This window comes from Gadus morhua, chromosome 17 (genome assembly GCF_902167405.1).
Source record: "Gadus morhua chromosome 17, gadMor3.0, whole genome shotgun sequence".
NCBI classification, from domain to species: domain Eukaryota; kingdom Metazoa; phylum Chordata; class Actinopteri; order Gadiformes; family Gadidae; genus Gadus; species Gadus morhua.
Genome location: NC_044064.1, coordinates 9,762,409 through 9,788,632, shown reverse-complemented (window position 1 = coordinate 9,788,632; position 26,224 = coordinate 9,762,409). Strand labels below are relative to the sequence as shown.

General features: G+C 53.8%; 1 protein-coding gene across 1 annotated transcript in view; it reads right to left on the bottom strand.

Annotated features, from left to right (window-relative positions):
* Positions 1-442: 442 nt before the first annotated feature.
* kdm6ba (lysine (K)-specific demethylase 6B, a) overlaps positions 443-26,224 on the bottom strand; it is a 45,445-nt gene continuing 19,663 nt past the window's right edge. The window contains exons 3-25 of the mRNA XM_030338323.1: positions 17,982-18,068; positions 15,253-15,369; positions 14,803-14,926; positions 14,514-14,606; positions 14,006-14,360; positions 13,663-13,740; positions 12,910-13,089; positions 11,937-12,134; positions 11,015-11,572; positions 9,128-10,221; positions 6,359-8,587; positions 5,920-6,049; positions 5,172-5,277; positions 4,541-4,746; positions 4,279-4,391; positions 4,116-4,184; positions 3,809-3,957; positions 3,391-3,505; positions 3,041-3,228; positions 2,722-2,863; positions 2,472-2,598; positions 2,055-2,225; positions 443-1,959 (exon numbers count right to left, since the gene is read on the bottom strand). Of these exons, the coding sequence (XP_030194183.1) occupies positions 1,936-1,959; positions 2,055-2,225; positions 2,472-2,598; positions 2,722-2,863; positions 3,041-3,228; positions 3,391-3,505; positions 3,809-3,957; positions 4,116-4,184; positions 4,279-4,391; positions 4,541-4,746; positions 5,172-5,277; positions 5,920-6,049; positions 6,359-8,587; positions 9,128-10,221; positions 11,015-11,572; positions 11,937-12,134; positions 12,910-13,089; positions 13,663-13,740; positions 14,006-14,360; positions 14,514-14,606; positions 14,803-14,921 (6,444 nt within the window). The 5' untranslated portion in view covers positions 14,922-14,926; positions 15,253-15,369; positions 17,982-18,068 and the 3' untranslated portion in view covers positions 443-1,935. The remainder of the gene's footprint in view (positions 1,960-2,054; positions 2,226-2,471; positions 2,599-2,721; positions 2,864-3,040; positions 3,229-3,390; positions 3,506-3,808; positions 3,958-4,115; positions 4,185-4,278; positions 4,392-4,540; positions 4,747-5,171; positions 5,278-5,919; positions 6,050-6,358; positions 8,588-9,127; positions 10,222-11,014; positions 11,573-11,936; positions 12,135-12,909; positions 13,090-13,662; positions 13,741-14,005; positions 14,361-14,513; positions 14,607-14,802; positions 14,927-15,252; positions 15,370-17,981; positions 18,069-26,224) is intronic.

The window sequence follows — 26,224 nt, the reverse complement described above, 5'->3', positions numbered from 1 at the left end:
TAAAACGTAGGGAGGGAGGCCTACATTGTAACGAGTTGAAAACCCCATGCGTAGGAAAAAATAAGCACAAGGGTAACCTTTCTGACGCAAAAGGGTACCCTTGTGCGTTGCTGAAGCCAAAGTCACTGACCGTTCGTCAAAGGTCGACGCGCTCGGAGTGACAATGTGTTGGAGCCAGAAACGGCAGGAAGCCACCGCTGCTGCTGCCATCCCTACAGCTGAAAGGGTGAGTCAGAGTTCCGCTAGGCAACAGCTCTTTTCTACGCTGCTTATGAGGTCATGTGAGCATAAATATCGCAACTGAAAGACAACGTATTCCGTGACATCCAATTTGCGCTCTGTCTCAGGAAGTCACAAAACAGACACTCAATTTTTTCATCAATATTAAAATAAATGCGGTGGTCATCTATGAACCCTAAAATAATAAATACGAATGAAACCCTTTGAGTTTATCAAAAAGCGTTTATTAATATTCATAGTAATGTCACACAAGTTCACAAAGTGTTTTAAGACATGTCTGGCTCAGTTTGGTGTGTGTGTGTATGCAAGTGTTGGTGTGTAAATTCTTTAAACAGTGCAGTTTTAAATAATCGACCACAAAGGGAAATAGAGGGGGAAGGTGTATTGCAACAGGAAAAATAGAAATCTCATTTAAAAAGATAACGAACAAGGAAAAACAAAAAAAAAGTGTTCAAAAATAACATTTAGCACCATCTATCCCATAGTATTCAACAGATAATATCATTAAAATCTCATCTTAATAAGTACCCTGCCCCCTATGGAATAAAAAAAAATCATAAACCCAGAAGAGAAATGAAAACACGATAAACAAAATAACTGTTTCTCATCTCTAATAAACACACACACACACACACAATGACAGCGTTCTGTTAGTAGTATCGTCTATGTGAGCTACAGGGGAAACGTGGTGTTATGTCCAAGATAAAGATGGAGGGGGGAGAGAGCTAAGCACCAGGTAAACAGTAGTCCCTCGCCCGACCTCGTATTTCTTTAGTCCACACTTTATACCAAACAGACACAAAGGGGACACTTAGCACCTTTTGATGAACGATCCTATGGAGAAAACCAATGTCCAATAAATAGAAGAGAAACACTTTTAAATAAAGGAAAGAGGAACAGAGACATGTACAATGTAAGGGGAAACATTCGGCAGTTATGATACACACAAACAAAACCCACTTGATGACGATCGCTTTTAGACAATTACAACCTGATGGTCAATATTAACTCTCAACAAGGAAATAAAATATGTAGAATGTCATAATAAAAACAAGATTCACACATCACGATTCTGAATGACAAAAAAAAAATTCAAGATGAAGTCCCGAAAAAAACCAAAGTCTATGCAACCCGTATGTTTTGAAGCATTCCAAACCGTTTTTTTCTCATATTCTTAATGCTTTAGAAAATGTTCATATCTCTATTCTTAGTATTTTTCTAAATACAAGTGACAAGGCCAATGTGGTATATATCTAGGCTGATCTAGTTTAGAAAAAAACTCAACACAATAAATTATTTTTTTCTCATAAAAGCACTCCACGATAATCGCAAACAGCATGTACAAAATTCAGTATTCAACACGGTAAAAAAAAACAATTAAAACATGCCGTCAGACCGCTCCTATTTCGTTTGTTCAATGGCAGCACTGACTGCACCGTGGTCGTCAAGTTCACCGTTGCCAGGGCAACTGGCTGGCGGAGTGCACCTTCTGAGAGTAAACTGGCGTTTTTTTGATTGGCGGTTTTTGAATGCTATGTAAACTGGTATTTTCCGTTGGCTGTTCGGCAAGTATTAGCAGTAGTAAAAAAGAAAAAAAGGTTTGATTTTTTTATAATGACAGTTGCAAAGTGAAATGCTGTGTTTTGTCCCGGCTGGCAGGAGTTTTGGTTATGACTGAGAGGAGGTGGAGGGCTGTCACCGGGAGCCAGACACGGACGACTGCAGGGAGAGAGTGAGAGAGAGACGTCAGGATCACTCCAGACGGGCGGGGCGACAGGCGAGCCAGAGTATGAGGTGGTGGGGAGGGCTCTTACCAGGTTGAAGGAGTCGTAGGCGGTCATGAGCTCGTCGATGCGGTACTGCTCCAGCACCACCACATTGGCCAGGCTGGGGCTGCGGTGGCGGGCGCAGTCCTCACAGTGCACCACGTACGTCTTCCTGCTGCTGCTCTCGCTGGTCACGAACAGCAGGTCAAACACCTCCACCTGGTGGACACAACGCGCCATTGACATCAGTGGAACGTGCAACGTGGGGCAGGTAGTTTGAAAGATCCCGTTTCATGGCTTGGATGGGAATTCAATTGCATTGGGGATCAGTTAGGGGATTTTGTTCGCAGATGGCCACAGATAAAATTTCGGGGGGGGGGGGGGGGGGGGGTGGCCATCACGCTATCCTTCACTATCATGAGGCCTTCAGAATAGCGAGGCTAAACAATAGGGCTGTGTACTCACGTCACACTCGTTGCAGTAGTAGGCGGGCTCGTCCTTGACGCGGCTCTGGTAGGAGATCTTCTTGCCCCCGGCCACCAGCTGGTCTCTCAGCACCTGGATGTGTTTCATGGACTGCAGGAGACAGTGCCTGCAGATGGAGATACAAAGTAAGCTTCCTACAACGATAACACCCTACTGCATTAGCTGGCTCCATCTCACACCAATTACTAAATATTTCCCCTTTAGATGACCATTTTTCTCCCCCACTCACTTGAGCATCTTGAAGGTGTCGGGGTCGGTGACCTTGACGGTGCGCGCCACGTTCCAGGACACGTGAATCATGGGGACGATGGACTTCACCTTCTTCACCTCGTTCCACTCAAACCGCTCCAGAGCCAGCTGGTACTGGTATGCTACACACACACACACACACACACACACACACGCGCACACACAGAGGCGTTAACATTCGGGGAGCAACAAGCCAGGTTAACTACTCGATTAATGTCAATGCATCCAGTGGCATTAGCCCGCAGCTTCTAGCTAGCTCATGCCCATATATGGGGTGTCACGGCTCCAGCCCGGCTCACCATTGAGAGGACCCACGTTCCAGGCGATGTTGTTGCACCAGCCCACGGCCTGGACCCAGTGCACCGTGCCGGCGTTGATCCACACCAGGTCCCCGGGCCGCTGGATGAAGCGGTACACGGGGATGTTGGCCTTGTAGAGGTCCTCCAGCACTGGCCACCAGGACCCCGTCAGGTAGTCCACGCCGTGCCTGAGCAGAAACCCAACGTTAGGCTCCCAATGTCGGCATGACGTCTCTAACGGTACCAGAAGTGTTCAAGGGCCCCGGTTCACCCAACAGGTAAACAGACCCTCTCTAGGGACCTGGTTTGACGGGTCCTGCTGTGGACACCATCGGCCGAACGACACTTACTTCTCACAGAAGTCGCTGATGGCGTGCCAGTAGTTCTCGTGCACGGAGAACCACTCGCAGTCCCCCGGGCCGATGTTGACGTTGACCGAGCAGAAGTTGTTGTTCTCCTGGTGACCTGCGGGGGGCAACGGAGGGAAGGTTACATGGCTGTATGCGTCAGGAGATATCACTACATTGATTGGACATCTGGACATAGGAGGAAGCCTCAATAAAAAGGTGCAAGAATATGGTTTCAGATCATTTTCAGTGTTTCCTGGTTTGGTAAAAATAAGACTTCTTATCCTCCTTGAATCCAAAAAAAATGGATGTTAGCATGACTCCCTTTTTCTACGACCAACTGAAAAACGAATGAGGTCATCGGGGGACTCGGGACCACCCAACCAGACGATTGGTGGTCGAGTTGGGGGGCGGGTCTTACCTGGGGTGCGGCTGCCCGGGACCTTCATGTAGAGCTGCACGGTGTTCATGCCCAGGATGGTGTGGCCCACGTGGCTCAGCATGTTACCGCTGGACGCCACGCGCATGAAGGCGGGCAGCTTCTGCAGCTCCTGCAGCTGGGACTTCCACCTGGGGGGGGGAAACAGGGGGGATTAGGGGGTCTTCAACCCAATACTTTAAGATCAATCTATAATAAGTAAAAACCCCATTGTCTAGCCTTCTTGTTAAATCAATGTATTGTGTTTGGATAGGAGGTGACGGACGGTTTGGAGTTCCTGACTACGTACCGTTTGGGGTCCGAGAGGTCGATGTTAGTGCCGAATTTAATGATCTTCCCCACTGGCTTCTGCTCACCACTGACGGAGGGGAAAGCACATACATAGATATTAAACCACGCATTAACTTGCGTTTTTTTATTACCAGTTAAAATAGAGGGACGTTTCTTATTACCTGCTGCCAGCTTCTTTAGGTGGGTCCTTGCTGGGGGTGTCAAGACAACTCAATGGCTTCTTCTCCTTCTTGTCACCCTCTTCTTCATCCTCCTCTTCACTCCCTTTCTCCTCCTGCGGACACATGGATGTAAATGTTAACACCCAAATACGTACAGACACAGGAGTTCAACGAGGGCCATCACTGAGCTGGGAGCGCTGGTGCCTCCGGGTGACGGCCGTTCGAGGGGATGGGGCTCTGAGTGTCGGGGAGGTCTTCTTACCTGCAGGCTCTCCTGGAAGCTGGAGGCCTGGTACTGGGCGTACTTGGCGATGGTGGTGTGGGAGCGGCTGCTCTCGCAGGGCCAGGTCTGGCCCGTGCCGCTGGGGTCCCAGTTCTCGTCGGCGGGCTGCTGCACCTGGGTGCGGACCTCCACCGCCTGCTCCGCGTTGGCGTCCACCAGGGACTTGGTGGAGAACAGTCCGAGGTCTAGAGGAGGAGGGGGAGGTTCTAGTGTGAGCGGGTTCCCAGTCGGGTCTACCTCTACTGGAAGAGCGTGGGTAGGGCTTATAGCCACCCAACTTATTATTATTATTATTAAGCTCCGGTTGCAAGAATTACTCCATCAACTTCTGGGTTAATTTTAATAAAGTGTCCTTGCTTTACGTCCATTCTTTGTGGCATTTCTTTGTGACCTGGTTGGTTGTGGCACATAATGATTTAACGTCATTCACCTTGTGTGTAGTCAGGAGACAATATAACACATACGTGCCATGAATCTAGGATGTTGTAATGCCCCATACCCTCTATCTGCTTCCTAAGGACCCAACTGAGTGCACTCTCGCTTTTGATCAGAGCGTCCGCTGAATGACCCCACAGTGAGGAGGTGAGACTAGCAGTGTGTGAGTACGTACTGAGTCTAAGCGATCCAGCCAGGCCTCTGATGACCGTCACAGGGTTCTTGGGGTCGGTGCAGAACTGCAGCAGCACTGGGGAGAAGGCGTCCCTCTTGCTCTCCAGCTGAACAGGATCGAGATCATGGACACGGTCATTTGAAGTACGGCTGTCAATTGTTTGTGAGGTAGGCTTATAAGGTAATAGGGCTGAACGATTTTAAGAAAAAATTGAAATTGCGATTTTTCTGGTAGAGATTGCGGTTTCGATTTCAACCACGATTTATTTTCTTTAAATCAAGTTTCAGTATAAATTAATATAACCAATGAATTCCATTAAGGTAATGCAATAATGAAAACTGCTGGCAACAGATTTCAAATGCAAGACTGTTTATTCAAGTACGTAAGAAACAACGACCAAAAAAGTCAAATAAAAAGGGAGCCCTCTTTCTTAAGTAAACTTGCTTCAATGGCTCATCAGCATCAAAATAATTGCACTTTTGTAAAATAAAAAAAATAAAAAAAAAAAAAAAACGCAGCTTTGACGATCCCAAAATCGTAATGCTTGAGATCGCGATTTTCGGTCGAAAACGATAGATCGTTCAGCCCTATAAGGTAATCAAACAAATAGGCTTGTGCAGACTTAAATCATAAGCACCTGAAAACACTAATAACCAGAGGAACAACACACAACCCAATCTGAACGGTATGGTTGTCTAATTCAAAGCTTCATCAGACATTCATTGGTTTAGCGCGTTTGGCGACTTACATAAATGCTGGGCGTCGGGGGGTAGAGCTTCTCCCTGGGGAGGGGCACCTCTGAGGTCATGGTGGGGGGCTTCACGGAGAAGGCCGGAAGCAAGTAGGACTCTCTGAACTTCCCCTTGACCCTGGATCCCCTGGGAGCGCGGAGAACAGGGTCAATCAAGGCTCTCAAACACAGGAGACGTAATGCTGCGGGATGGGCCGTTCCTTTTGGGATCCCAATCCAAAACTAATAAAACATCTTTAGCTTTATATTGGGCCATTCTTCCTTTTCATTTTTAAAATGCTTTAAAGGTCCAGAGGCTTTTCTGAGCATGTTAATGTGAATGCAACCAATAGCTAGAATAAATGCCTGCTCCTCAGCTTATACTTATTATTCATGGGTTTCAGAAGGCTTTATATCAATGAGTCTCACTGGTGACTGGTCCTCGGGGGGTACTCACTTGCAGGCCCTGATGATCTCCCCCGCCTTGTTCCTAATGGTGATCTCCTCCAGCGGGATCCTCTTCTCCTCCACCTCCGAGGCGATGAAGGTCTCCCGGTCGCCGCTCTCCACCTTGATCAGCCGGATCTTCAGCTCCTTGGGCGGCCCGTCCGAGAGCGCCTTCAGCTTCAGGAAGTCGTCGGCGCCCGCCACCGCCGTCGTCTCCGCCTCGGGGTCCAGGCGGCTCGGCGACGAGGAGGAAGAGGAGGAGGGTGCCTCGCCCCTGGACGTCCACTCGCCGGGCTCCCCCTCGCTGGCGGAGCCGGCCGTCGTGTCCTTGCGTTGCTTCTTCTTGTCGTGCGAGCGGTTCTTCTCGCGCTGCTCCTTGCTCTGGAGGTCCAGGTCTCCGAGGATCCGCCGGTCCTTCTCCTTGTGGCTCTTGCCCTCCTTGTGGCGCTTGCGGTGGCCGGAGCTGGAGTGGGAGGACAGGGCGGGGGAGGAGGAGGAGGAGAAGGAGGAGGAGAAGGCCATGTCGGCCCTCTTCTCCCGCTCCTGCTTCTTCCTCTCCTTGCGCTCCTCGTGGTTCTTGCTGTGGCTGTGCTTCCTCTTCGTCTCCCCGTCCCTCTCCCTCGCCCGCTCTCGGCTCTTGTCCTTGGTCCTCTCGCGCTCCTTCTCCTTCCCGTGCGACGCGTGTCCCCGGTCCTCCAGCTTGATGTGGCGCTCGGGGGAGCTCCTCTTGTCGGTGTGCCGACCGATGAGGATGTCACAGCTCCGGCCCAGCTCCGCCAGGGAGGTCTCGGAGATGGTGGTGAGCTTCTCCATCGCCTCCTCCTTGATGTCCGCCGGCTCCACGGTGGAGGGGACGAACGCCGTCCTCTGGTCCGTCGCCTCCCTCCGAACGTCGGCTATCGCCGCCTTGCTCTCCGCCAGGGGATACGGGGAGGTCTTGGGGTCGGGGGCCACAGGGGGGCTGAACCCCGGGTGGCTGGGGTCCGAGGTGGGGGAGCTGCCCTCCTTCTGCTGCCGGTGGATGTGGGGCCCGAGCGACAGTGACGACGAGTACTTGACCCCGAGCAGGGCGGAGGGTGGCGGCCTGCCGAAGGGCCCGCCGCGGTACGCGTACCTCTGGCTCTCCTTGACGGTGGCCAGGGACTTGAACATACTGCTGACGCCCGTCTGGTGGAGGTGGGGCCTCTGGGGCGGCGGCGGGGAGCTTGAGGGCGTCTCCGACTCCTCCTCGTCCTCATCCTCGTCCGCCTCGCTCTTGCTGAGCTCGGGGAGGCCGTACAGCTTGGCCAGGTCGCTGTGCCGGTAGTTGGTGTTCTCCTCGGGGCCCGGCCCCACGCGGGGCCGCTGGAGGAGCTGGGGCCCGGCGCCGGGGGCCGCCTTGGGGCCCTCCTCGTCCTCCTCGTTGAAGGAGGAGGTGCGGCTGCAGGGGGAGGCCAGCGAGCCCTGCCGGCTCAGCACGGGGGGGCTGGCGAACTCCTCCTGGTTGGCCGGGTGCTTGGGCGCCGGGATGAGGTCCGGGGCGCAGGGGTAGCCCGGGCCCCCCACCGCAGCCGCCGCCGGGTCGCCGCCGGGGGGGCGGCCGCCGACGCACAGGGCCTCCTCCTTCTGGATGGACTCGTCCAGCATGGCCATGATGTTGGCCAGGCCGTCGGGGAGCAGCGTGGACAGCTCCGACGGCTCCTCCTCGAAGGGCCCGCCGTCAGAGTCCTCGTCCAGGGGCCGGAGGAGCAGCCCCCCGGGGGCCGAGGGTGGCGGCCCCTCCCTGGGGAAGGCCTGGTACAGCTTGGGGGGCTCCCCCAGCGTAAGGGTGGGCAGGGAGGGGAGTGGCCCCGGGTGGGATCTGGGGGGCTGCGGGCCCCTCAAAGGGTCTTTGGGGGAGCCGAGCGTCGGGGGGAAGGGGGAATGGGTCAACCCCGGTGCGTGGTGCAGCGTGGGGGGGCTGTGGCCCCACAGCTCTCTCTGCCGCTGCTTCTCTCTGGCGTACTCCGTCTGGGGGGTGAGGGGGGGCGGCCGCAGTCGTTCCAGGGGGGTACTGGCGGGGGCGGCGGTGACGGCGCTGGGTGCCGGGGCCGACGGAGGACAGGGGGGTACCCCGCCGCGACTCAGCCAGGGGTAAGGGGGTGAGGCCTGGGTGACTGAGGCAGACGGGGCGGGGGGGCTTGAGAGGCGAGGGAGGGCGGGGGGCGGCGAGGAGTCGCCTGCCAGCAGTCTCTCCAGGTTGTCCATGGCCGTCTGCTCTCTTCTGCCTTTAGCGTTGGCCTCCTGCTCCTCCCTCCTCTTCTGCTGCAGCTGAAGTCTCCTCCTCTCCTCCTCCTGCCTCTCCCACTGTCGTTTCTCCTCCTCCTTCCTCTCCCACTCCCTCCGTTGTTTTTCCTGCCACTCCCTCCGTTGTTTCTCCTCCTCCTGTCTCTCCCGCTGCTTTTTCTCCTCCTCCTGCGTCTCCCTCTGCCGTTTCTCCTCCTCCTTCCTCTCCCACTCCCTCTGGCGTTTCTCCTCCTCCTGTCTCTCCCTCTGTCTTTTCTCCTCCTCCTTCCTCTCCCACTCCCTCTGCCGTTTCTTCTCCTCCTGCTTCTTCCTCTCCTCTTCCAGCCGCTCCCATTCTCTCCTCTTGCACTCCTCCTCCTCCTTCCTCTCCAGCTCCCTCCTCTTCCTCTCCTGCCTCTCCAGCTCCCTCCTCTTCCTCTCCTGCCTCTCCAGCTCTCGCCTCTTCCTCTCCTCCTCCTCCTCCTTCTTCCTCTTGTCCTCCTGTTGCCTCTCCCACTCCCGCCTCTTCTGACACTCCTCCTCTCGCCTCTTCCTCTCTGTCTTCTCCTCCTCCTCCTCCCTGGCCCTCTTCCTCGTCTCCTCCGCCTGCATGTGGCCCTCCAGCTCGGCGTCCAGTTTGTCCAGGGCCTCCTCGATGGACTGCGAGGCCGGCACCGGAGCACACAGCTGGGGCTGGCCGCGGGCCAGGCCGGTGCCCTGGGGGGTGGAGCCTGGCTGGTGCCCCACTCTGGGGAGGCCGGGGTGGGCGTGTCGGGCAGCAGCAGCAGCAGCGGCGTGGTGGTGGTGCTGGTGGTGCTGGTGGTGGTGGTGGTGGTGGTGGCCCGACGGAGCCACGGGAGTGTAGGAGCTGAGGGAACCAGAGGAGGGAGGGAGGACTGACGAGGGTCTGCTGGTGATCACGCTCTCCCCCGCCCGCTGGAAACCTGAGAACAGGGAGGAGGAGAGCGCCGGCGAGGACACGGAGGACGACGGCGGCGGCGGCGGGGGGGGTGGAGGTTTGGGCGTGCCGTGCTGCTCCGCCTTTGTGGTCCGTCGGTAGTAGGCGCTCTCTCCCTGGGTGGGCGGGGGCGGGGGCGCGGCGCTGGGAGCTCCCTGATGCTGTGGTCGGTGCACCACCCTCTGCTGTGGGTGGTGGTGCTGTGGGTGGTGGTGGTGGTGGTGGTGCTGGGCGGAGCCAGCCTGGGTTCCCTGATAGCTCGACTGCAGCAGGGCGTCCCGCTGGAAGGTGTTGGGGGCGGGGGCGGGGTTGGGGGTCTGCGGTGCCGGCGCCCGCTCTCGTTGCCAGAGTTCATCGCCGCCGCCGCCTCCTCCGCCGTTCCTGACCAAGCAGCTCCCTGTGGTTGCCGTGGAAACAGCCCCGGAGGGTCGGCCGCCGATGACGCTACCACTGTTGTTGTGGTTGTTGTTGCTGCTGATGCCGTAGCCACCAACAGAGCAGGAGGGCTGAGGGGCAGGAGGGTTGGGGGTGATCACAGGGGTACGGGTGGGGTTCACTAGAGGGGCGCTGATGTGGTGGTGTAAGGGGTGGGGGTGGGAGTGGTGCAGCGAGGGGGCGTGGCTCTGTTGGCCCTGAGGTAGGATCTGGGTGGACCTGTAGAGTCCCGCCTCCTGGGGAAAACACAAAGACATCTGATTGGTTAGCTACAGAACCACACACTGCTCGCTGCTTTTCCAGGACTTTGATCATTTCAAATTGTATCAATGATGCGTCTGATTCTTCATAAACATGGGAGTAACAGTAACCCATAAGAATTTGGTGGCCTCATAGCATAGTTTCCCAAGTCACATTTTGGTCAAATGCTGATTCACTGTGCCTCATTGGCTGCATCCTAGGCCAATCAGAGGGCTTGTTACATTCCATAATCACAATCTGACTAAGTCAGGGGTCACCAACACAGTGCACAGTGCACCAGGGCGCCCGCAAGGACCACATGAGGCGCCCGCAGGCCTGTTCTAAAAACAGCACTACTCATTCTTGAACAACTCTTTCCCACCTTTTTTAAGTCATTGTTGATAATTATTGTGAGAAATCATTTACATGACTTAACAAATTAACATGTCTTCACATAGATGAGTATCATTAATCATCAATAGTAATATATAACTAAAGGCAAACTGAGCAAATTTGTTATTTCAGAAGAGTGTATAGAACTGGGTGCCCTACGTATGACTCAGTACCCATGAAGTAGCTCTCAGGTTCAACAAGGTTGGTGACCCCTGGCCCAAGTCATCTATTTCACTTGGGCATATTTGATGCTACATACATGATGAACCCTAAAATATGAGCGAGACAATAATGCTATGAGGCTAAGGATAAGCAGCGTCTTGTCAGCCTTCAGGCCCAGGGCAGGCCCACACTTCCTCTGGCTCCAGACTGAGGCTCTCCTCTCAGGGTACTCACCAGCGAGTGGCTGCCCGCCCGGCCCTGGTACTTCCAGTCGTCGCGGGCGGTGCCGGGTTGCTGCTGAGGTACGGCGGTGCTGCTGGTGGGCTGGGGGGAGGGCGCGGGGGGGCCCGGGTGCCCCAGCCCCGCGTGAGGCTGGAAGTGACTGTAAGGCACGCTGCTGCTGGTCGCGGCTGGGGGGTTGGCTGGTGAAGACCGGGGCGGCGGGGCTGGTTCCCTGGCACCCCTGGGTGGCGTATGGTGGGACTGAGCGTGGGAGGCCCCCTGGTGGCCCCTGTGGGGCTCCAGGGAGGGGTGGCGGGGCGGGGCGGGGGCCGGTTTGGCGCTCCCGGGCTGGGGGTACGAGGAGTGGGGGGACTGGTTCACCACCGGTGGCTGTTGTTGTTGTTGTTGTTGTTGTTGTTGTTGTTGTTGCTGCTGGAGGTGGTGGGAGTGGTGGTGGTAGCCCGTCTTCTGGGGGCCGGGGTGGTAGCCCCCCATGGAGGGGGAGAGCGTGGAATGAGTGGATGCGGGGGCGGGGGGCTTGTGGCCGTAGCCGCCTGGCTTATTGGTTTCCTGGAGAAGGAAGAAGAGGATCGTCAACACGTCAACGACACACAAACACTGTTCAACCTTCACAAACACCAGCAGGAACCAGTACTTCAATAGTACTAGCAATGGACCAGTAGAGGTGAGACAAAAATTGACAAAAATTGAAATTGAATTGTTTTTAATTTAAATTGTATAAGACAAGCTTGACAGTGTAAGCTGGCAAATCCTATCCGTCCACGCAAGCTCAAGGTAGCCCGGAGCGTAGCCACGACGACCGGTAACAACACTGTGCCACGGTGGTACCCTCGGTGTACCACAGCCATACCGTGGACCATGGCTGGAACATGGGTGCACCATGGGTGTACCATGGCTCAGTGGAGTGGCTTACCGTCCGCGCCTGGAACTCGTGTGGAGCCAGGCTCTTGCGCTCGGCGGTCTGGGGCTGCCAGGGCGCGTTGCCCTTGGCGACGGGGTTCCAGAAGGCCGGCTTAGGGGGAGGGTAGTGGCCCTGGGACGCCGCCTGAGGGTGGAGAGACTGGGGGGCCGCCGGGGGCCCGGGGAACCGCTGGACCCCCCCGTTGGGAACCTGGAGGAGGGGAGGAAGGGACCGAAGACGTGGGTCACTGGAAGAACTCGATGCTAGTTCACCTTGAGATTCAGAGGGGGGCAGGACAGGGAGAAGCTCAACCCCCTGAACCACAGCAGTCACAAAAGAGTCATAATAAGAATTTTACTTTCGGAAAGTTGACACTAGGACACATCATTTGCACTCGCTTTATGAAATAGCTAATGCCCTTTTTATCCCAGCCCTATTTCCTTCTCATCTCCTATTCGCATCCAACAGTACATTTTGATTGGTCATGACCCCATCTACTGTATATACTGGTGACGTCGTAACGCTGTGAATGGAGGGCGACGGGCCGGGTCTCTGAGGCGCAGCCCGCTGCAGAACCGTTCTCTGCCGGAGCGTCCCCTGTAGCGTCCCCTGTAGCGTCCCCTGTAGCGTCCCCTGTAGCGTCCCCTGTAGCGTCCCCTGTAGCGTCCCCTGTAGCGTCCCCTGTAGCGTCCCCTGTAGCGTCCCCTGTAGCGCCCCCTGTAGCGTCCCCTGTAGCGCCCCCTGTAGCGTCCCCTGTAGCGTCCCCTGTAGCGTCCCCTGTAGCGCCCCCTGTAGCGTCCCCTGTAGCGCCCCCTGTAGCGCCCCCTGTAGCGTCCCCTGTAGCGTCCCCTGTAGCGTCCCCTGTAGCGTCCCCTGTAGCGTCCCCTGTAGCGCCCCCTGTAGCGTCCCCTGTAGCGTCCCCTGTAGTGCCCCCTGGATCGTCCCCTGTAGTGCCCCCTGGATTGTCCCTTGGGCGCCTCCTTACCTGGTCGGGTCTCTTCTTCCTCTTGGGGCTGGCGGAGCAGTCCTGTTCAGGGCTGGGCCGGGAGGCGGGGTGTAGAGCGGGGGTGTGTTGGATGACAGAGTGCTCCCCGCCCATTGGAGGGCCCGGTCTCTTCAGCTGGCCCCCCACCATCTTCACGGGGTAGCCCCCTCCTCTCTGCTGCTGGAGAGGGGGGACACGGTGGCGCTGTGAGCGACGCAGGCTTGTTGTCTGAGACTTTGTTTTGACTGGGTTTCCATTGAATTACTCTCAATGCATTTAGGCCCAATCCCATTTCTACCCCTTACCCCTTCCCCCTCCTCCTTGTTTCGAAGGGGAAGGGGTGAGGGGGAGGGGGAAGGGGTAAGGGGTAGAAATGGGATTGGGCCTTAATCTCCATTACATTCTACTTCATTCGAAAATTAGACGTTCTGAATTTGTATTATTCCCTGTATTCGTAGCAGCGTTTAACTGCCAATTGTATCTGAAAGCCTTGGGTTCTTGAATGTATTTTTTTCGAGGTTCAAAGAAAGTTGAATTAGTTCTGTGAAAGGTTTTTTTTGGACCGGCAAATCTGTTTAACTACCAGTACTACCGTATTGATGAATAGTTCCTTTCTTTATCTTTTCAAAAGATCACAGACGTGTGTCGCTCCCAGCGGATCGGGGGAAACGCGTAGTATAGCAAGCGCCGGCATAGAGCCGGCGTTACGGCAGCTGTAAAAACAGGACCTCAACCAATTAAAAGAGAACCTACCTGCTGCACCTGGGCCCACATCTCCTCCCCTAATGGTTGAGGGGCCCTGGGGACATGGGGCTCCTGAGGCCCCCCGAACTGGAGAGGAAGGAAGACAACCAGGATCGTTAAGCCCACACACACACACACACACACACACACACGTGTCTTTGTAATCATTGTTTATCATCAGCTTCCCTTAAGTATTCATCTCCCAGTGCTCCGTTTGACTCCCCTGATAGGGTGCGTGTGTGCATACGTGTGTACGTGTGTCTGCAATTACTGTTGTTTACCTGTGTATGTGCGTGCGTGCGTGTGTGTAAAGTTGTCCCTGTGTGTAATGTCTTCTCTCTCTCTGGCTCACCTTCAGCAGTTGGCCCACTCTGCCCGGGGGGAGGTGGGGGTTGGGTGGAGGAGGACCACCACCGCCCCCACCACCACCGTTGTTAGCATAGCATCCCCCTCCACTTCCTCCTCCCCCAGCATGCAGTCGCAGGGTGTGGTCCCCGGGCGCGGGCCCCCCTTGTGACGGGGGCGGGTGGGGGTCGTAGAGCTGGCCGAGCTGCTCCCACCCCCTGTGGGGCGGCGGGGGGTGGGGGTGGGGGTGGTGGTGGTGCGCGGGGTGAGGCGGAGGGGCTCTCGGCTGCTCCCGCTGCATGCCCGGTAGCGAGGCGTGTTGGGGGAGGTCGAGTTTGTCTCCCCCCCGCACCGGCATGGGTCTGGAGGAACACAGGGAACAGGGGTCACAACACCGCCCACAGGGCCCTCGGGCCGACGACCGGCCGCAGACGCTAGCCCCGTTCTGGGTCGTTGTACTCAACAGGGAAAGGCACAGCGCTGAAAGAGTGGAGGGGGAAGGCTGGGGGACTCACCCATTATTGAAATATTTCGGGTGGTTCAGTCCGCCCATTGGGCCGAGAGGTAGATGGGGGAGGAGCTGGTGTTGGCTCATTCCAGGTGAACACCTAGCGTGACGATAAGCACCGTCTACACATTAGCAAACGGTCACGCAGAATGACTTGCTTCAAATATGCCGTCAAAAGAATGTTCTCAATTAGGTTAGCAATTTAGACTAGATCAAAAAGCCACGAAGGCAGAGAAGCTCTGTGATGCTGCAAGAAAGGGGGGGGGGCAGAAGGAGGCATCGTCATGACAACAGACCTGGTGGGCGGCGGCCAGGGGCGGCTGCCGACGGGAGCCCATGGCCCCCTGTTGAGTCCGTCCAGAGGGAAGGGCTCCCGTGTGCCACGCCCGCCAAATTGCTCTACCGCGTGATGCATCCAGCCTGGGGAGAGACACACACTGCGTCAGTACTCCTGCAACACACACGCACACACACAATGCATCGAGCCTGGGGGCGCAGACGGAAGTGCACACACAGCCCGAGAGCGCGGCCAGATAGACAACAAGGGTTAGCTAAGCATATAACACACACGCGCACACACGAACATCATCCACTTTGGTGCAATTTTAAAAAATGTGCATGACATTTTCTGTAAATACACACAAAAACATTTACAACATCACAAAGTGCCTCCTACTGCTCCCAACGTCCCCACAGTGCAAGGCGCAGGTCCGGTGAGGACCTGTGTGTGAGGCGGCAGTACTCACCAGACTAGCCGTCTGCGTGAAGCCCTCCACTGCAGCAGAGAAGAGGCTTCACACTAATGCCCAGAGAGTCTGCCGGTAGCCTCCCACTACTTCTACAGCACCAAGGACCCTGAAGACCTGAGAGAGGGAGAGAGACAGAGGGGAGAGGGATTTAAACCTAACCCCGCTGTTCGCGGAAACATGGAAATATGTGGTGGACCAGTGAGCAAGACACACACACATGTCAATAAGTGCCAGTTCTCTTGTCTTCGTTATAGGCGTGTTGTGAGCGAGCGAGCGAGAGAGGGAGAGAGAGAGATGAAAGCAGACTGCAGAGCGAGACAGAGAGAGAGGTGGTAAGGATAGAGAGTAGAGAGAGGGTGTGTGTGGTAAGGAGAGAGGAGAGAAAAGAGCAAGGCAGAGAGCAAGAGGGTGCAGAACGGGACTGCAGATGAAGAAAGAAAAAAACCTGGATGAAACCTCTTCCTCCAGAAGCTGATTTATCCCTCAATTTTCTCCATCTCCAGACCTACATTCTCTAATCCCCATCGCCAACACCTATCCCCTGGCCACGACAATGGACCCGTATATCAACGGTTGCCCTACCACTTCTGTAGTTAGTTATCTATATACACTGCCTTATAAAATGTAAAATGGGAGGCCTGGCAGTTGCCTGTGCTCCATGGAGTGAGGCTGTAGCTCCCGGTGGATGCCTGCAGGGGGTGCTGGTGAGCCCAGTGTGATGAGACTGTTCGCGGGGTCCAGATGGCCTCGAACAACACAGACCTGAGGTTACTAGGCGACCCACCACACAGAGAGAGAGAAGACTGGGACAATTGCCAGAAAACTGTGTGCACACTTGGTGTGTGTGTGTGTGTGTGTGTGTGTGTGTGTGTGTGTGTGTGTGTGTGTGTGTGTGTGTGTGTGTGTGTGTGTGTGTGTGTGTGTGTGTGTGTGTGTGTGTGTGTGTGTGTGTGTGTGTGTGTGTACTAGTGTGCACGGTGTGTGTGTGTGTGTGTATGTGTACATGGTGTGTGCGCACACAGTTTGTGTGTTTACTCACTGTGTGTGTGTGTCTGTGTTGTACACAGTATGTGTGCATGGTGTGTGCATGCCCGGTATGACTGCTGCCAAGAGTGCGAGCTATACGTGAAGCGTTTTCGCCTACACAAGCGAGGACGCACCGAGCGGTAGACGTCTCCGTTATCGGTGTGTGTGTGTGGAGACTCTGGGTTTAATCTCATTAGGGCAGGCATGATGGAGGCGAGAGAGGGGGGTCGTGCAACAGACGGGCAAAGACGGGTGGAAGGGTAGATTAAAAAGGGAGGAAGAGACCGGTAAGGGTGGAGGAGGGAGCGAGAGAGATGTAGAGAGTGAGAGAGATTAAGGTGGAGTAAGGAGAGAGACAGGCGTGAGGTTGGCAGAGGGAGAGAGAGAGAGAGAGAGATAAAAAAAAATGGTGTGGAAGTGTGTAGTAGGAATGGTTCCATGGACAGTATACACATACACACACACAAACACCCACAAACACACACACAGGGGAGTCAAACAAAGAGTTGGGGGAGACAGATGCATCAGAGAGGCGGACTCAAACCCTGTACCACACCCTTACACACAAACACCTCCCCTGACCCATTCAACACCTGACATGCCCGCTTACAAACCCCCAACCACACATACACGCAGGGTAACAAAGCACCCAAGGTGTCAGATAGGAGAAACATAAACGGCAGGTTTCAGCGTTATTATAATAAGAAACAAAAGGGGAGCAAGAACAAAGGAGTGTCTGGCGAGGCATCAGTCACGCACACTCACATATGGCGCACGCTAGTGGCGTCGGGAGGACGGAGAACTTCCTCCCTGCATGTTATTTTTACTCCATCATCTCCATCAAAGCCAGAACGGTAATGCATTAAGAGCCAGAGATTTTCCGTCGTGTTCGAGGGGAAAACAGATCAATAGTCCGTCTCTGTCTCTCCCCACGTCTCTCTCGGCCTCCTTCTATCTCGTCTGGGTTCAACAGACACTGGTGTGAACCAGAGATAGACTGTGTGTCCAACGCGTACCGACCCCAACGCCGCCGTTAACCGTCACGCCTGGACACCAACTGCTATTGGACACCAACTGCTATTGGACATTCGGTTTATATGCCGCGGAGAAAGAGAGGCTAACAGAATAAATTTGAGAGTTGAGGTGAATTACTTTGAAATAGGGCTGTGTTGTGGAAAGAGTTGAGAATGTAGGTCAAGAATATAACTTTGGGCGAAAAGAAATTCAGTTGGATCAATAAGCGGTCCGTACAGGGGGAAATGGTTTCTTGAGATGGTTTTTGCCCATGCCCACACACACACACACACACACACACACACTCTCTAACACACTCAACTTCTCCTCTTATACACAGAGACTATAATTTACGCTTAACCCTACAGTCAACACAACTCTATCTAATTTCACACAATGACAAACAAACTGGACTGTATCTACACAAACACTATTGTCTCTACACACACATACACTACACAGTCTCTCACACATTACACAATCTACTCACACACACACACACACACACAATACACACATACAGCCTACTCACACACACAATACACACATACAGTCTACTCACACACACACACTACACCGTCACACACTACACAGTCACGACTCACACACTACACAGTCTTGACTCACACTACAAAGTTTCTACTGACAAACTACACAGTTTCTACTCACACACAGACCCAGCGTACCTTTTGGAGTAGCAGCAGGTTTTTGATTGACAGCAGTGCGGGGGCTCAGCTTCGGGTGTCAGTCATCTCCCTGGGGTCTCTCCAACCCTGCAACACACACACACACACACACAATACGTTAGTCAGCTGATACACACATCAGATCTAAATACACTAATGCACTCACAAAAACACACCACCATGTCATAATGCAACAATAGTCTATGTTCTCTCCCTTTCTTTTAGTGTGTGTGTGTGTGTGTGTGTGTGTGTGTGTGTGTGTGTGTGTGTGTGTGTGTGTGTGTGTGTGTGTGTGAGAGAGAGATAAATGAGCGGCTGAGGGCGGGACGTACACAGCCGCTCTCCAATCACGCTGATGCAGCTACACAAGAATTTTGATTGGACCAGGAGGGAGAAAATCCCTCCCACCCTGCAGCTCCCCGACTTCATCCTGACTTCTCCTGAAGTCACATGTCTGTTATAAAACCAGAGGGTGCAGAGGTCAAAGGCTGAACCCAGCAGGGGGGTTGTGGAAACAATGGGACAAGAGAGACAAGAGAAATAGCGATGGGGGTAGGGGTGGGGAGGAGCTGCAACACACACACACAAGAGACAAAGCGACAGCCATGACAACGGTGGCTGGCAGAACGGCCAGGAATAGAGGCAGACCACGTTAACAGCTAGTGCACAGTCGAATCTGTGCGCCAGAGCAGAACCACAAAATACCTGCAGGACCGAGGACGAACAGCAGGAACACGAGACGTTTGAAAGTATGCACAAACACCAAGGACTAACCCAGGATGTGTGTGTGCTTGTGCATGTGTTGGGTTGGAGGGGGGGGGGGGGGATGTCTGAGTTCACCCAGGGACGAGGCACTTGGGCAATAATTACCTCTTTTATAGCGCAGCGCTGTGCGTGCGCGGTGTCAACAAACAGCCGCGGCTCCCCTCTCAGAGCTATCATGTGGCGCGCGCCCGGCCCCGACGGCGGGGAGCGAGACACTCTCGATATAACCCGTGTGACGAGGTCTCGCTATGCAGAGTACGAGGCCGTGCACGTGTGTGTGTGTGCTCACGTCGCGAGGAAAGTGTTGGCGTTGTGCGAGTGTGTGAGTGAGAGTGTGCTATCCGCCGACGAGGGAAAGCCCTGCTGACTCATTGCGGCATACCCCGGAATCCTGCCCGGGCTCCGCCCCCTTCCACCACGCCGTCAGTCAGCTGACCGGAGGGAGGGGGCGGAGCTTGTTCCTGTGCATGAGCGTAACTGGGGATTTCTTGCGCCTCGATGCGTTTCCAGACACTGGTGTACAGACGTGTGCGGGGACGAATGATGCTGGCATTCCCCCCGGGGGTGGAGGAGGGGGTAGAGAGTGTTGATTGGAATCAGACCCACGGGCCCCGAGGGAGGAGTGAGGTCATCGGGTTTCGAGCTCGTGGTGACTTCCGTGACGTCTCGAGAGGTCGTGAGGTCTTTCGCCGGGGGAAAGGTAGGCGTTCAGGAGAATCCGAACCATCTCACTTTGATTTGATTTCCTTGAAAATGTTAATTGTGAATCCGAGTCACACTAATTCCTATTTGGTCAAAAACATTTTTCATGTTTTATACAAACCATATACCAACCAAATGGCTGGGATCTCTTCAAACAAGCGCCTCAGTTTAAAAAACAAGCCCTTGACGTCAAAGACCATTTCCTGTCTCCAACCTGTGTCAGTTTTTCAGAAGGGGAGGGAGAAAGAAGTGAGGCTAGGGGCATCACCATGACAACTGCTTTGAACCACGTTCAGACATGTTGCGAAGACATTGTCGAGGTTGTGCTTGGAGTTTGTCAGTTTTCTGACATGCGAGGAAAAGGATTATAAACATCTTGGGCAATCTCTAGCTAGCTGCTAGAAATGGCTTACCCTAATAAAATTGGAGAGGACAGTTGATTAGCATTCTGTGGAGATGCTGGTTCAAGGTCCGCCTAAGTCAGTAGGAACACAATGAGCAAACTAGATGGGGAGAAGAAAGGGTCTATATTAAACCCATTCAGGAACCATAGAGATTTCAAGTAAATTGGTAGGTAAGAGAGTCTGGTTCAATTCCCCGGTCCCGCGGCCATTAAGAAGGGAGGGCCTCGACCACATGACCGCAGAGCCCCACCAGCCCCCTTCATTGAGGTAGGGGGAAGAACGGAAGCCATCTTACTGGTTTAATCTGGAACCGACCACTACAAGAGTCCCCGCTAGAGCCTACTCTGGAGCTATGGTGCGTCCGACCACGGCTGGTGAGGGGGCCGTGTGGGTGTGTCCTACATCAACAGTGGACATGTCACCCGGGGGGGGGGGGGGGGGGGGGGGGGAGAAGCGACCGGCCCCGAGGTGAGCATGAGCTCATCGTCCATCTAGCTGTTGGTTGCCTCCGTAATGTTTCAGGAAGACTCATCATGAAGGTCTCGTAGGTGTAGAGGTAGTTGTTCACGATAAGCCCTTCAATGGAGTCATTTTATTTCCAAAAACAAGCAACAGCCTCTCAAAGCTCCATCCCTCTCTACCAAATGGACTCTGCCTCCTGACATCACAGAGCCTCGTCGGTCTACACCTCCATCGCTGTAGCAACTCACACAATTTGTCATCCCAGCGACAGCGTTTATTAGTTGCAGAGAGAAATTGGCGTGGCTAGGGGCATCTCCACGTCAACCGTTTTGTACCCCTGATTCGGCAACCAATGATGCTAGACGTAAGAAAAACACACACACACACGCACACACTAACACCTGTGACTCACAAGCCGAGTCCAAAACAGTTGTGTGCTGGCCAGAGCTACAGCTTGCGGCTGAGTCACAAATGATACGCCTGGAGTTAAAAAAAGGAGAAACGAGGACTCACTCCGCTGACGCATGTCTACCTTGGTACGCGGCCAGACAAACAGAGCGGCCAGCAGAATAAAAATAGACCAGCGCAGAAAACAAAAGGGGCGCGGAGATGGAGGGGAGGAGGCTAAATGAAACTACACCGGGGCATCCCAGGTCGAGAAGGGAGGAGAGCAGCGGAGGGAGTATCGACGGGGAAAAGGTTTTGGGCCATCCCTCTAATCCAGAGAAAGATAAGACCCAACGAGAGGGGGCAGTGGGGACATAAATGCTGACAGTGGACCGGAGGACCAAGCTGGCTCAGCATTACCTCCCTCTAGTTCCCATCCGTTTCCCTCCCTCACCATGGAGTGGTTCTAGGGTCTGGTGACTGGGGGGCGCCTCCTAGAGGAAACACTGCGCCCGGCACACCAGACCTCAGTGACACACACATCCTCTGCACATTCCTCCACCCCATTCAACACAACGTGCCAAGCAATGCGCTGTGCGTGTTGCAATATGGTGACGCAAGCTACCTCGTCTCATTCACAATGTTTTACACACACACACACGCACACAGACACATACACCACTATGTTTGGTTAGGAGGTCAAGCGAGGACAGTGGGGCTCCAGTGTTGACATCATGACTAACAGCTTAATACCCGCCACACTAACACACAGTCGTCGCCATGACAACCAGACTCAGGCGCGGGACCGGGCTGACAGAGAGACACCGGCTGTTGGGGGGGGGGGGCTGGGTCCCGGGTATGTGACCGAACGCCACGCGGGTGGTAGCCAATGTAAAATGGCTACCATCCAGAGTGCTAAGGCCTCCCATTGTTGGAAACGATGTGGAGAACAACTGCTATCTGCCTCCGTCAACCCGGAACCCCCCCACCCACCTCATCACCCCCCCCCACCCACCTCAGCACCCGAGGGAGAGGCTGGAGGGAGAGACGGTTAGCCCTACATCTGTGTGTGGAGAACAAACTAGAACAACAAACCAGGAGTTGTGGGAGAGCTGGGGGGGGGGGGGTTAAAAAAGCCTGTTGCTCTGTTTCTGTCACCTGGCCCCAACACCACAAGTGCGTGAAGGAAAACAACTGGATGACGTGAGTGGGTTCCGTTTCCCTCTCAGACAGGGGGTCTGTCTCAGTGTCTCTCGACCTCGCTCTCTGTTTACCCTTTTTCTGTGTATTCATCTCTCTCTCTCTCTCTCAGAAAAAAGGGAAGAGAGACAAGAGTAGTTTTACACCCCCACAGGAAGCTGTCGTCATTGGCACAGGAAGTAGGGCCTCAAGCTGCCATTTGTGTGTCAAGATGTGTGGACACGCACACGCACCCCCACGCACCCACCCACACACACACACACGTAACTTTGACAGTTACGAGTGACACCAGTGACACCTGGGCAGGGCCGAGATCAAAAGCTCCGAGAACAGCTCCGGGACCTCTTCTCACACACGCTGTCTCACGGGGCGAGAGTGACTAGAGCAGCAGGCTGAACACACCCCCAGCAGAAGATGACTCCCCAGCGGGTCCCAGGGCCACAGAGACCCGCTGCACTGGTACAGCCCGGGACCCCCCTCATGAGTCGACTGGGAGATGTGGCTGCAAGTGCGTGTGCACGTTTGCGTGTGTCATCGTCCTAGTCACTACAGTCTGGCCGCCGTCTCATTCAGAGAAGTGGACGGGGCGGGGAGGAAATGAGACCTGGTAGCACAGACGTCTCAACCCTGTCGTGTCACCCCGAGTGCCTCACGTTCCTGTTTTCGTTTATTTAAAAAGCAAAAAGTGACTCAAGGCAAATTGGTTGAGGTTGGGGGTAAAGGGGGAATTTACTCAGAGTGGAGGTGTGTTTAGTATCGTTTGTGTCTCTGAAACACACGAGTGGGATAATTCTGAACAATAAAAAGGATTCAAAACAAAATCCCCTGTTCGAAACACTCTGTATGCTTCCAACTTTCCATTCCACTTTAGCGATTATCTGTATTCATTTAACACATACACACACATACTAGCAGAAACAAGTTCATGTTTCTATGACAACGGTTTCCTGGAAACCGACGGGCAGATTCGTTAGCGGCAGTTAATAGGTAGGTTAAACGAGGATGAAATGAAAATCTGTGCGGTAGAGAGGGGTACACCGAGAGCCAGAGAGAGAGACTGAGGGAGAGAGAGGTACAAAGAGATAGAGAGAGAAGTATTTGAAGCAGGGGTATCTCAGCGGTCAGCAATGATCAACATGTTTACAGAGGCGGGAGGACAAGGTGAACTGGAACCCTCTCCAATTCATCATCCTCCTCATTCATCAACTTCTGGTTACACAACGAACCAAAGCGACAACAACAACAACAACAGCAGACCTACACGCTCTTCTGTGATTTGTGTGCATGTATGGTTACTTCAGGGGGGCTACTATAGTACTGCTATACTAACTAAACAACACGGGTGCAATTGCGGAATCCCCAAATCAATCATAAAGATGCCTCATGACATTTCGGTTGGCGGGGCTAAAGGACAAAGTACATGAGGGAAATATGTCCAAATGCCATACTTTCTCAGGTGTGTGTGATTCCGACACACACACGCAGGCTGGGGTTCGCCCAATTCCCCATCGGCCGTGACATCATCGGTGGCGTCTCGCCAGGGCACGGAGGGAGAGGAAGTGAGCGCAACAGCTTTCTCTTTTCTCTCCACTTCCTGCCGAGCGTGGAAACGGTTCATCGTTCACTCGCACACACCCCTGTGTGTGTTGGCGATGCATAACTTTTTCAACTATGTCGGTCAAATATAGAAGACCACTTCAGCAACTTTAGACAAGGTTAAGCTAGGTAGACACCTAAAGATGTGGGTCCCGGGAGCACACCGGGTAGAGAGCGTAACACATATGCTCAAAGATATGGTCCTTAACACAGCGACCCGGGTTCGATCCTGAAGAAAGTTGCTGATGGAGTTCCCCACGGGACAGAGACCCCCACCCCACCCCCTTCCTGTACAACACGGTTAGCAATGGACCAGCTACAAACACATGTACTCACACAAACACACACACGCACGCCTAAAGATCTAAACAGGCGTTTGTTTGGTGTTTTCCCTTTTAGAGTTAATGGTGGTGTGCTTCCAACCGTCAAAACATTATAGGTGACTAAGCCGGACGGACCGGCACAATGACCTGTTTCTCTACCCAGATGCATAACTGCTTTCCCCTCCCTTCACACTGCCATTCACCTCTGTCAACAAGCAGTTTACACACTCACAAATTCTTTTGTACTTGATCACAAGATGGGCTACTTAATGCAGCGTTAATCAGCTCTTTACGGCTAGTAACATGACTGGCCCCTCGACAGTCATCCCAGGTCTGTGTGTACAGCTTTAACATGACTCTGTGCTCTTCATGACACACACTAGAATGGGCGGCGATTGTTCATTCACACGCTGCTGCTGCTGGGATCACGGGGCCAACCGGGGGCGGGTGATTCAAGGCAGCGCCGCGCAGTCAGGCCCCCTCGTAGCGGCGAGGTGCGAGGGCAGCGATGTCGTAATCGTGTGCTGCCTACTGGCCGAACTGTTTACTGCCTCCCCACATCAAAAGGGAGACAGGCAGCCACTCGTTTCCATGTCAATCGCTATGATGGATCGGAAACAGACGTTCAAAGGACCCCATGCCAGCACCCTCCACACCCCTTAGATCTCGGTGTTTTACTGCGGTCAATAAAATACATATAGTGGGGGCTTCGGGTGAAAGACCACAGCTAATTTCCCCCCATAAACAGTTTCTCTCTGTTACATCACATCGCCACCAAACAATAACATTACCCAACTCGGTACAAAAAGCCACTGAGCACATTCTGGTGTGTCTGAGCTCAAATGGGTCCGACACGTATCAGTGATGTTGGCTGCTGCTGGCAAGTCAAGGACAGACTTTATCCCCAACACACACACACACACACACACACACACACACACACACACACACACACACACACACACACACACACACACACACACACACACACACACACACACACACACACACACACACAACCAGGCTTCTCTCCCTCACACACACCCCTCCCCCAAACAGGGGTAGGTAGAGCAATGCAAATCACTTCCTTTCAATCCGGCTCTTTGTGTGCGTTAAGGACTGACTACGGTCCATCCATTCACTGTGTACGGCTGCCGACCCCCCCCCCCACTCTTAAACACAATGGCCCGAGATCTCCTTACACACGCAATTTTCTCTCTCTCCCCCCTGTCCCGTCCTCTTCTTTAAGACTTCAAACACATACACACATCCTAAAGTGCACCTCCTAAAGGCTATGTGGAGGGTTAAATGTATATCGTGGCACTTCAATAACCCCCTTCCACAAGGAACAATATCGGGGACTTCTCTGTCATCGTAAATTCAGGAGTGTGATGCGATGTCAATAAAGCCCTGAACCGGCACACTCATCAATTGTGGACGCCGAACTAAAGTATTGCGTCATCACCCCCCCCCCCCCCCCCCCCCCCACACACACACACCATCTAGTCTATATAATCTATTACGATAATCGAACTCATCGCCTCAGACATTTCAGTTCCAGTCATCCTTATCGAAACACAAACGCACGCGCACGCACACGAACGTCCCGGAGCAGCGCAGAAATAAGCCCACGTAAGCGTCTGACAAGTCGCCCTCGTCCAAACGTTTAAACCAGGCAAAGTGCATTACAACAAATTATTTGTTAGAAAGTATACATAATGCCATCCAATGCCAGCTCCAAAACAACCGGCAGTGGAGTTAAACACGATCAGGGCTACACTGCTCTGCTTGGGGTTAACGTTTCTCTGGGATTAAGAGTTATTCTACAGTCACTGCATATTTTGCAATTTAGGATCAGCTTGAAAAGCTAATCCTAAATTGCAAAATATGCAGTGACTGTAGAATAACTCTTAATCCCAGCGCATAGTGGAGCCCTAACAGGGCACATGACTAGGATACTTCCACATCGAGCCGGGCTGGTAAAACACACACTTACCGTCAAACGCAAGAAGTGAACTACGCCGTTCGTCCTCAAAGCGATCAAAGGTATATCAATCTATAGAAACGCCGTTGTGTTAAATGTATGGGCGTAAATACGATCCTTTCCTGGTGTCCGACGAGCGCCACTGAACCCGTCGGTCTGCAGATAGATTCCCGACCAACCGGCGGAATAAGAGCCACTAATCCCGTCTCACACACACAACTTCCAAGTTTTAGATGTCACTCCGGTAAGGTCTTCTTCAAAATCCAAAGCCGACTCGCGACATGAAGAGGGTTTAAGTTCATTATTCCGTTTGGTTTATTCGAGTCTTCGGGTTTCCTTTCTTACAGTTCCGTCTATTCTCTCCGTCCCTCTCTCTCGCTCTAGCTCGCTCGCTCCCTTCTCTCACACACACACAGAAGC